Below are 12,627 nucleotides of genomic sequence, written 5' to 3'. Positions count from 1 at the left end.
TCAAAATCACAGAGATAGAAGTAGAATGCTGGTTGCCAGGAGCAATTCCTGGGAACTGGAGAGAAGCACAGAACTGAAGTTAGTGCTTAATGCGTACAAAGTTTCATTTGGGGAAGATGAAAACCTTCTGGAGATAGATGTTGGTGATAATTGCATAAAAATACAAACATACTTAATACCATTGAATTATACACTTAAAAATTGTTAAGATGGTAAATTTTATTATGTGTATTTTACCACAATACAAAAAATTTGGGGGGAAAAGGAATGACTTGGGGACTCCTTAAAAGGTTAAAACATGAAGTTACCATATGACCAAGCAATTCCATCCCTTGCTATATATTAAAGAGTAAAGAAAACACACTTCCATACAAAAACCTTTACAACTAATGTTCATAGCAGTATTATTCATAATACCAAAAAGTGGGAAAATCGCAAGCCCAGTTTGTTACTCTCTTACTCTTTCATTACCCATTCTTTCACTTAGTCACTAAATTACACATGCATTCCTTCACTCATCTATTTAAGGAATATGTCTGGTTGGGTCTGCTGTTGTAGGTGGTAGCTATGTAAGATTAAAATGTGGGCAATCTCTGCCCTTATGGAAGTTATAATTTATTGAGAAATACAACAATACATACACAGACAATGATAATATAGTGTAAAAAGCAATGATAGGAGCTTAAGCAACATGTAAGAGGAGCACATGGGAGATCATAGAGGGCTCCAGGAAATAAAAACCTAAGCTCAATCACCTCAACCATCCTTCCTCCCTAAATGGATTACCCTAAAGTTAAAATTTAGGCTTCCTTCTAAACTTAACTTTCATTTAATTTCTCTCAGAGGGTAAATAAAGATTAGGGTAGTTAACATTTACCGCAGGTAGGAGTGGAAAGAAAGAACAGCAAGGGCTGGTCTCCTTGAAACTGCTGCCCAGTCGTCTAGTATTATGGACATTTTCCTAGCTGGGTAGAGGTAATTTAATTCTTCATAATTTCTCAACGAATAGTATTTTAAAACTTTAAACTCTTAAAACATCTAGAAAAGAAACAAATGGGTCTCTCCTAGCTTTACTTTTGTCATTATTTTCCTCATTTGGGCTGAGTCACAAGCAGGTGTTTCTTAGGAAACTCATTAGGGAAGCATACTTAATGCAGACTTTTGATTAGCAAGCTTCTTTACCTGCCTGTTTGTCTTCCCAGCCCACAGCCAGCAACCTTCCACTGAAAAACCCATAGAGGAGTTCATATATAGGACTCAACTGTCATTATTTTATTGAGGCTTTTCACTCGCAGGTGTTAAATCTCACTTTCAATCTCATGTTTAGTCTCTGCAGTTTTACACTTCAGATACCAACATAAACCAAAACCAAAGGAAACAAAAACACTGTTCCTTCTCCTCCTCACAAAAGTTGAGAAAAAAAAAAAAAAAAGTTCATGGTGAGAGAACAATTAAATGATCAAAAATCATATACTTCCAGGCCATACAGAAAAAAAATCTTCAAACATTTTAATGTCAGTTCCTAGGTGGCCAGTGCTAAAATGTTAGTCCATCACATTTTTAATAAACTTAGCAATACAAAGTAAAACCAAATGTGAAGTCATCATGCTACAGATCTTAAACTTATACAGTGCTGTACATCAATGATATCTCAATAAAACTGGAAAACAAATTTTACTGTGATAACAAAACCAAGAAAGTCAAAACTAAGGCAAGCAGTAGAAAGAACACAATGCCTGGTTGTTAGAAGGCCCATTACTACGTAGTTTTAGGACCTTAAATCACAACTTAGTTGAGCTTTAGGTTTTACATCTCTAAATTGACAGAGCTAAGCTAACTGAGTATAATTCCCATGTAGAAAAGGAAATTTCAAATGTATTGGGCAATAAATTCTAAGATGACGGAAGCTGCAGATGGAAACTAGCCAACATCCACCAAAAAGCAGGATATCCAGTAATACAACACTTGGATATGAATTCTGCCAACAACCTGAATTAGTTTGGAGCAATCTTCCCCAGTCAAGCCTCCAGAAGAAAATGCAATTCAGCCAACACCTAGATTGCAATCTTGGGAGATTCTGAGCCGAGGATCCAGTTAAACTGTGCCCAAAATCCTGACTCATGGAAACTGAGATAATAAATGCATGTTTTCAGAAAGTTTGTGGTAATTTGTTAAACTGGCAATATAAAACTAATATAAGTAGACAATGCAATAATTTGTTTTTTCACTCTGACCATCAGGTGTATCAGTGTGTTCTTGTTAAATGAAATACACGGATATCAAAACTTTTAATCTCATAGACTCTCATTCATCATCAGCCAAACTGAGTTTCTAAAACGCATAATATACCCCTGGAGTTTCTATTCAACCTCATAATCAGTCTCTCACCCTCTCTCTGTTATTTCTTCTTTCCTCCCTCCCTTCCTCCTTTCCTTTTTCTACTTTTCTTTTTTTTTCCCCCTTAACAGAAGTTTCATTTCAAGGATCACCTCTTTTTAAAATACTTTGTCAGTGCTCCCATTAAACTTTTATATGCCTCTATAATAATATTCCTCAGTTAAGGTATTATAATGGAATGGGGAATGAGAATCTTTGACTCATTTTCCCTTTTTGACTGATAGTGGTAAAGTTTCTCTTTTTAAGAAAGAAGAAAGTATGCAAAGAAAGAAATAATCTGCTGTTATTCCACCTGCTGTCTAGCCAGTTGTAATTAAAGTAATGAATTCATCTGAGTCATTTCACATTTGTGCGTGTGTACTACTTGAACAGTCAATAATATAAGGAAATAGGGAACAACTATTATCAATTAATTGAACTAGGTAGTCCTTTAAAATTATTATAGCTATTACTACCAATATCTATCTAATTGAGGTGATATGTGTAGGCAAGCAAAATGTTCTATTTTAAAATAATAACAGGACTTCCCTGGTGGCACAGTGGTTAAGAATTTGCCTGCCAATGCATGGGACATAGGTTCGAACCCTTGGCCAGGATCCCAAGGATCATGGAGCAACTAAGCCCATGTGCCACAACTACTGAGCCTGCGCTCTAGAGACCGCAAGCCAAAACTAGTGAGCTGGCGCACCACAGCCACTGAAGCCTACGCGCCTAGAGCCTATGCTCCACAACAAGAGAAGCCACAATGAGAAACGAAAAGTAGCCCCCGCTCACTGCAACTAGAGAAAAGCCCACACACAGCAATGAGGACCCAACACAGCCAAAAAATTTTTTAAAAATTTTTAAATAATAACAATTCTTGACAATGTATCAATTTGTCCTTAAATTAACAGCTGAGTATCAATACAGTAGACATCTCTTAGTTTTATCACTTAGTTTTTGTTTTTTTTTTAAATAACTTTATTTATTTATTTATTGGCTGAATTTGGTCTTCATTGCTGAGCACTGGCTTTCTCTAGTTGCAGCAAGTAGGGGCCACTCTTCGTTGTGGTGCATGGGCTTCTCATTGCAGTGGCTTCTCCTGTTGCAGAGTACAGACTCTAGGTGTGTGGGCTTCAGTAGTTATGGCATGTGGGCTTCAGCAGTTATGGCATATGAGCTCAATAGTTGTGACTCACAGGCTCTAGAGCACAAACTCTGGTAGTTGTGGTGCATGGGCTTAGCTGCTCCGCAGCATGTGGGATCTTCCTGGCCCAGGGATTGAATCCATGTTCCCTGCATTGGCAGGTGGATTCTTAACCACTGCGTCACCAGGGGAGCGATATCACTTAGTTTTACTCTTTTTCTGGGACTTTCTTCTCTCCCATTTAATTAGGGTATCCATTCTGACCACAGGTATCTGTCCCATGACTGAGCAATTAAGATAGCCTATACCCCTGGCCACAGTGATTGGCTGAGGTTTGGGTACATGACCAAATTAACAAAATCAGAATTATTCCATGAGATTTTACATTTTAGAGCTGAAGTGAAGAGAGACCATGGAGCTAGAAGGAAGAGAATTAGAGTAAGTTAGCAGCCATCTTGCCAGTTTCATGGAGAAAGCCTGACTGCCATAAGTGAGACTAAAACCAAGAAAAACCAGAGACGATGACAGAAGGTGAAAGAAACAAACCCAGTTGCACAAACTCCCTAATTCTATTCTTTGAGGCTCCCACCCTTGACCTGGTTTCTGACACTTTTTCTTGATTCCATGAGAAGTACTCCTTAGTTACATATGCCAATCAAATCACAAACTAGCTTTTTAAGCTAGTTTGACTTACATGTCTATATCCTGAAAATGAAAGAATCAACTAATAAAAACAATACATTATTGATTTCATTAAAAAATTCTAATACTGGATTGGTCATCTATATGCCTCAGGCAGACAACTCAGATTAAATCATATGTTCCTTAATTACAAGAACAATGTCAATTAAACCTAATTGCTGAAGAATGTAAGATGAACATCTATTAGTGTTTTGATTAAATTCTTAAATGAACCCACAAAAACTGTAACATACATTCTTAGGAATATATGGAATGATGGAAATGAGAAAAAGTCTTCTAAAAGTAAAGTAAAATCCAAAAGTTTGGATTTGCCGTTCTGACATAGAGCACAATACTGTAGTACCTTAGCACCAGCTTAGATTAAGCTGTACTGTCCAAATATACACTTTATAGTCCAATAACCATACAACCAAAAAGGAATCTGATTTAAAATGATAAAAACTTACAGTTAGAGATATTGTAACAGACAAGACAGCTTTGGTATCTGCCTTAGATTTAGCAGAATTATTGGCAGCAGAGCAAAATGAATGTTGTAATGTTTAAAATGCTGTCCTTGGAAAAATCATTTCCACATTAAATGAAATTTATCTTCAGAGACACAAAGGATAACAATAGAAAAACTCTTCTATTTTGTTTAATAAATATTAAAGGTCTCAAGATACCCTAAAATTGAAATTTAATAAATAAGCAATAAAAAACATTAACTAAAATCATCTACCTGCAGTATGAGAATGTACAGCTCTACGGAAAATAACCACTTCAAAAACCACTGTTTATCCTCTGCTGACTGGCATTTTTAAGAAATTCAATTCACCACAGCAACCTGTCTTAACACCAGCAGATAAGTACAGGCTATATTTAGATATGATTGCTTTCCAGACGGCAATCCTGCCTTTCCTTCATATTTAATGTCATGATCCAAGGGACCAAAATATCATTCAATCAGATTGTTGTGTGAAGACAAGTATACTCAGGGGGATGAGGCTGTGTTTCAGAACCATGAAAAGAATAGCTTCCACCAAAGGTGGTAAGATTTGTAAAGAAGCACATAAAGGTAAATAAAATTTTCACGTCTAAGAAATTTACAATCAGATACAACCATTTTGTCCAATTTTATCTTTGTTCTTAAACATTAAATGCCGTTATCAAACACTAATGATCTATACTATCAAAATACATTTCAGCTAGCAGGTTTCTGTCATTATCTAATTAGTATGCTTCATTTCCAATCTGGCACCTCTAACTGAAAAAGAAAAAATTTTTTTACCCAAAAATAATCCTTTACAGATTAGACATAAGAGCAGTAGTAATACAAGTAATACAATACACAACAAGGAAGATTGATTAAAATGCTATTGTTACAAAATTACCCTGGATGTATCTGTACTTTATAATCTTTGTAATGATAGTGGAAAGAATTTTTATTTTACTGAATAAGTAACACAGTTTACTTCACAAGGTACCGAAGGATCATAATAATCAGAGAGACTACCTTTTATTTTTCTTTACTCTCTAGATGAGCTGCATCAAAATTATTAAAGACAAGATAAAAGAAGTGAAGTTCAATTAAAAATACCAAGAACACATCACCTCACACCCATTAGGATGGCCACTATATTAAAAAACAAAAACCAACAGAAAATGAGCGTTGGTGAGGAAGTGGAGAAATTGGAACATGTGCACTGTTGGCAGGAATATAAACTGTTGCAATCACTATGGAAAACACTATGGAAGTTCTTCAGAAACTTAAAAACAGAATTACCATATGATACAGCAATTCTGCTTCTGGGTATACACCCAAAAGAAATGAAACTAGGGTCTCAAGGAGATATTTGCACACCCATGTATAGAGAGCAGCATTATTCACAACAGCCAAAAGGTAGAAGCAACTCAGTGCCCATCTATGAAGGAATAAGTAAACAAACTGTGACATATATACATAATGGAACATTATTCAGCATTAAAAAAGGAAAGAAATTCTGACACATGCTAGAACTCCCTTGAGGCAATTGTGCTAACTGAAATAAACCAGTCACAAAGAGACAAATATTGTATGATTCCATTTATGAGATTCCTATAGTATTCCAAAACTACTGAAACAGAAAGAACGGTGGTTGCCAGAGGCTAGGGGGAGGGGAAAATAAGGAGTTATTGTTTAATGGGTATAAAGTTACAGTTCTGGAAGATGAAAAACTCTAGAGATAGTTTGCAACAGTTTGTATATACATAACATTACTGAACGGTACACTTATATATTGTAACATTGGTCAAGATGGTAAATTTTACTCTTATTTTACAATTTAAAAAAAAACACACCAAGAATATTGACAAGAAGTATTTCCTCATCCATAACACAATTTATCCAGGCTTTATAATTAAGTTCTCTTTTATTTTATTGAATCATCCTTTCTTAAAAATCACAAGAGGTCATAACTTGGTAAAAATCTTTTTCAAAGTCTTGACATCGCTGCAACAATTGAAAATATACTCTGAGTAACAGAAAGAAAAGCAACAAAGACTGATGTAAGTGTCATGCTTGCAAAATTCTCAAGGAATATAAACTTTCCCTATCAGCCCTATAAAGAAATTTACTAGTATCCTACATTATGAATTATATTTCTAGTATTCAGAGATGGCCTATTCTTCTGCGAATTAAACAATTCTTCCTCTAACTGATTTACATATCACATATCTATGATGGATGTAATTTTTAAGAGCTTTTGCAAGTTAAACAAGACTCATCCATCTACGCCCCCTACCACACACACAATCAGCATCAACACAATGAGTAGTACAAACAGGTGTTCAATTTCTGTTAGTCCTTTTCATTCTTATATTTCCTCTTTTGATTCTTAAACAGCTTTTAATGATTTCTATAAATGAATCTGAGTTCAAATAATTATCTGTGCTAAATAGTTTATAAATAAGCAATAACAAATCTAAAGCATAAATATGGTAATGTGTTTCATCTTTCATCTTCAGCAAGTAGACAATGGAAATTTGAAAGCATTTTTGAGAATTATCACTACAGAGAACATAATTGATATAAAGTATGCTATATACAGTATCTCTTTTTCATAGAATGTAGAGATAACAAGAAAAAGCATAAATAAAATTTTATGATTTAAGTTGCACATAACTCTCCACTTAAAGAGAACAAAAATTAATTGTATCATGCTAAGAATAATTTCTTGTATGTATGAAAATTATGTATCACATTAGATACGTTTCTAACATGGTGATAACATCCAAGTTAAATCTGACAACAGTTTTCAATGTGTCATTGAAGACCACAACTAAAACAAGAAGTCTCATAAGACACAAACTGAGAAATCACACACAGAGCAGAGGAAATCATTCTTAAACTGTTTATAATCATAAACAGAAGATAATTAAAACAGTTAAATTATTTCAAAATTTTACATGCATGCAAATCACTAATTCAAACAAGCCTCAGGCACTGTTATTAGCAAAAAGTGAAAGTCAAGTTCCTCTACTTGAACTTACTCGTAACACCTACAGGACTACAACAGAAACAAATATTCTTAAAGTAACTACCCAAAGAAGACAGCTCATCAGGTATTCCCCTCACCACAACCCTGCCACAAAAGTCAGATTCTGCTCTTATTATTACAACAGATAAAAAGTTAGAAATAAGACCAAAAAGTCTTGCTTAGAAATTCACAATTTTCTCTTTTCTTTTCTCTTCCTATGGCATCCCTCCATCATGTTCACACAATGCAGCTCACTCGGTTCACTCAAGCCCAATATTACTTTTACTACAACGATTTTACTAAACATCTTCGGTTTGTGTACTATACACAGTTTAGACAAACAACACAGGATCTAAAATATTATTCCATTAGGTTGCCACAGATATAAGAGTATGAATCAGTCACTTTTGATTCTGCCCTTTGTTCTCCTCTGAGGCAGTAACCTCCTCAAACTTCATTCATTCATTCATACACACACACACACAATTCAGTTTTATCACTGTACTTTGTCCACAGATATTCCATACCTGCTTGTTTATCTGATTACAACACTCTACACACCACTCTGAGAGTCAATATTGATCAAATTAGCCTGGGTTCTTCTCAACCTACTTTTTCCTTCTCCCTTTATTCTGTCTTCCTTTGTAAAAGCATTAGTGATTGAAATACAGTACTTAATTTTTCTTCACACATCAACTCCTTTCAGCATCAGGAGCTCACGTAGGTGAAGCATAATACAAATCTGCCAGGCACATTAACACATAGATCTGCCAGGCACATTAACACATAAAGCATTCATTCAATACACATATCTTACTCTAATATTATTTTTTATTTGGAACATTTATTAAAATAACATTATACAATTTTAGCAACTCTTACACGTGTCAGGAATACTCATCAAATGATTTTTTGCAGGGATTTTTGCAGAAAAGTTATTTCTGACATATTACCTACCTAATGTTACAACATAAACAATTCATATAGAACCATATAGTCGTGTACGTGAATTGATGAGCAAATAGTAAAGAATTATGCCAAGTGTCTGGGAGTCTGAGCTAGAAAAGAGGGAATTGGCTTTTAAAAAAAAATCCTTACCCATGAGGTATGTACTAAGTGAATATTGCTATAGAATAGTAACTCAGAATAAAGTATTTCCCATCATAACAACTGAAAAAATACATTATCTTTCCACACAAGGCATTTCTTTCCCTAAAGATTTTTACCAAATAAGAAACATATCTTTAAAATATGAATTAGAGTCACTAATAGTACATTTTGACAATTCTTATTAAGAAAAATATTCTTTCCAAATCCAAGTGTCAAGGGCAAAGACAAATTCTTACTCACTGAGTTCTTTACGTTCAAGACTAATGTCAAAAGATCAATGCCATGTTAAGAGAATGATGTTAAGATATCTGGCTACTCTAAAAAAGAGACTCAATTATTTTGTTCACCCAATGAAATAGTGATCTGAGATAAACTTCTCTTAGAAATTTTCTCTAAGATTAAATTCATATTTTAGTGATACGTGACATGATTAATATTATTTTACATTCTAGGAAGAAGTACCCCAAGTATTTCAAAACACTACAACTCATTATTATAATCAATTTTTCAAGTATAATTCTCCACAGCTTTTATATCATTGAAGTCCATATAAGCACATTTTCCCCCACAAAGACTGCATTAAAAAGATATATAATTCCACTGTACCAAAAATGTAACTTACAAATAATACAATGGAATAATTTATTTTATTCATTCAAATGGGTGAAATCTTTCAATATCATAAAGTTTCTTCCCATATTCTTATGCACGTGTTATTCAATATTAATTTACTGAGAATATTTATATCCACATAGAATAATTCTATTCTTCATTAAATATTTATAGAACTGAAGCGACAACTTGTCAATCTTCAATTCAGTAAAAATCAAGGAGAAAGAATACTGACAATCCTTTTGAATGAGGAAAAGAAAGACATTTAAAAAAAAATTTAGAGAGTTGGGATTGGAAATTCATTTCCAAACTCATTACAATAATGAGTTCAATATAATAACTTCAATATTCAATCATTTTCACCATTCTGTCTTGTAACTATATTTTTTAAAATTACTTGGAAAATAATCGTGAAATCAATAACCTCCAGGTTCAATACACTCTTGTGTTTTATTCCTCAAAAAATTTTAAATGAATCACTAGTAAAACTTGAATGAGTACAGATTACATGTGATTTAGAATTATAACTAATTTTTTATTATATTTTACTGAATGCATTAAATATCATTAAAGAAAGCATCTGTCAGCACTCAGTTTTCTTTCCCTGCTGCCCAGGGCTTAACTAGTATTGATTATTTTTTTAATAAAAGGTGATCTTACTGGAAGGAAATTTTCCTACAGAAGACAGTATACATGATTTGCAGTTAATATAAAACTGCAAAAAATTGATTCATGAAATAGAAATAGAAAGTGACATTATATTCTGATATGAAATATATTCTGATAAAGAATGGAATTGACTCATGAGCAAGAACATTAAAAATTGAAACCTATAAAACTCTTCAAAAATATGGTACTATATACAGCTTTCTAATGTAAAATATCAGAAATATATTCAATACAGTCAAGTATATTGTTATTAAAAATAACACCTGTAATTATACTTACAATTATTATAAATTATTCAAAAAAAGTTTAAAATTGATGTAAACAAATTCGATCTTGCCTTTCGAAGCAAATAAACTACTAATCATCTTCCCTGCCTAGTATCTACGGCCACATACTCTTTGAAAGTCAATCATTAATCACAACATTATCTCTTCTTCTAAAATCTCTATTTCTAAACAAAGTATTTCATAACTTCACTTCTGTTTAAACTGTTCTATGTGCTTCACTATACACAACACAAATTGTTAGAAAAAAAGAAATTATTCCACCTTAAATCAGTTCTCAGTTACAACTCTTTTGAAAAAAGTCACGCCAATCATAAAGTTTTAATTTATACTTAATACTGAAAACCAAATACTCACAAAGAAGGATCTTGTACAAGATCTTTGAGATTTATCCCACTGCGATCTTCTGCAAGATTCCTGAAGCAACTATCACTCACTAAACAGGGAAAGGAGAAAGAAAAAGAAAATTAATTTTTGTTTCATTTAAATTACTGCTGTCCAAAGGAATTCTGAAATTAAAATTGGTTCTCTGGATAGGGTTTTTCTGAACATTAAGAATGATCAAATTCTGGGCCTGGCAGATTAACCAGCAAATATTAACATTCAATAACAAGCTAATAATCTAAGCACACAGACTTTATATAAATACAATACATAAAAGAATAAACATATGGGTCTAAATTTTATTTTACTTTTACAAGGTTAATTTACCAGTCCACGGTGACAAGTCACTGCTTCCACAACAACTAGGAAAAAAAAAACAAACTATTCCCCAAAATCATATTTTTAAAGATAATGGAGAACTTTGGATACAAAAAGGATAAATTAGGAGAAAAGTGCTATCTCTTCTTATGTAACCTGAGTCTGCTGATCGGTTCATTTCTGGGAGAATTTGCCACTTAGAACTAAGAATCAGAGAGAGGGACATTACCAGGGTAAAGAGAAACCAGCATAATTTGTGATAGTTCATGTGCTAGCAATGACGGACTGGAATCCTATGGGACCCACAAAACACAGTTTTCTTCTGGGAGACTTGCTAAGGGTTAGGAGTGCACAAGAGGATTTGGGGGAAGAAGAGAATGGGACACAGGGCAAATAATGTTTTCTGCAGTGTTGCAGTGAATAGAAGTTAAAGTCACACTACAACAGATGGAGCCTAGCACTTTCAGTGTAGAATTTCAATAGGTCTCCTCTCAAGATATCTGTTCTCAATCAAAAGCATCCCACCTTGAGAGGCAAGATGAGTAAAAGGGAGCAGAAGCCAAATGGTACAGTAAAATCTCCAACAATTTCACAGTGCATTAGTACAAAGCCACAGCAGAGAGAAGTAACTGCAACACAATAGGTCTGGCCCCTAAGACATTTATAACCAGAGATTAGACTGAGTGTACCTAAAGCTGTCACTCAAACCACCCAGCTCAGTCTGTGGTTGAGTTGAGATGGTTAACACTTAATCATTTCTTTCTAATACAATATTGTGAGAAAATAACATTTACATCAATTTCTATGATCCTATAATAAACAGTACTTGCTATACAATAATAATTACAAAGTAGAGGAAAGGGCACAAAATGTGACCAATAACCAGTTGAAAAAATAATGTATATGCCAACCCACAGATGATACAGAATTAGAAGACAAGGACTTTAAGAAAACCTAAAGAAAACTGTAAATTAAAGAAGATATAGAAAAATGTTCACAGTAGATGAATATAGGAACATTTCAATAGAAAATTAAAGCCTATGTAAAGGAATCTAATATTAACTTTAGAACTGAGAAACACAGTGTGTGAAATTAAGAAATCTGTGGCTGGGCACCAACTCAACACAGCAAAACACAGGATTAGTGAACTTGAAGAGATCAGCAGAAAAGACCCAAACTGAAGCAAAAAGAGAGGGAAAAAAAAAAAGAACAGAGCATGAGACGTAAGAGACATGTTGGACTCAAACAGCCAATGTATTCGTAGTTGAGAAAGAGAATGGGCAAGAAGCAATATTTTCAAGAAAAAACAGCTGAGAATATTCCAAAATTGATACATTACTTACTGACTCAGGGAATATAGCCATCCCTGTACTGGAAAATGTGAAAGAAAACCACACTCAACAGTCAAACTGCTGAAAATCAAAGATAACAAGAAAATCTTAAAAACAGCAAAGGGAAAAAAGGACACATCACCATCAAAGGAAAAACAATAAAACTTACAGCTGAGTACCCAACATAAACTATGGAATAC

The 12,627-nt window shown here is 33.7% G+C and overlaps 1 protein-coding gene across 8 annotated transcripts in view; it reads right to left on the bottom strand.

Annotated features, from left to right (window-relative positions):
- Nucleotides 1–12,627, bottom strand: part of GPHN (gephyrin) — a 596,826-nt gene that overhangs the window by 460,289 nt on the left and 123,910 nt on the right. For 7 of the 8 annotated variants that reach the window (XM_057732172.1, XM_057732168.1, XM_057732171.1 and 4 more), the window contains exon 2: nt 10,752–10,830. The exons of the other annotated variant lie outside the window; for it this stretch is intronic. In XM_057732172.1, coding sequence (XP_057588155.1) covers nt 10,752–10,830 — 79 coding nt within the window. The remainder of the gene's footprint in view (nt 1–10,751; nt 10,831–12,627) is intronic. 8 annotated transcript variants of the gene reach the window in all.

Source organism: Hippopotamus amphibius, chromosome 4, assembly GCF_030028045.1.
Source record: "Hippopotamus amphibius kiboko isolate mHipAmp2 chromosome 4, mHipAmp2.hap2, whole genome shotgun sequence".
Taxonomy (NCBI): domain Eukaryota; kingdom Metazoa; phylum Chordata; class Mammalia; order Artiodactyla; family Hippopotamidae; genus Hippopotamus; species Hippopotamus amphibius.
Note: the sequence above shows the minus strand (reverse complement) of the source record. Positions and strands in the feature narration are given on the sequence as shown.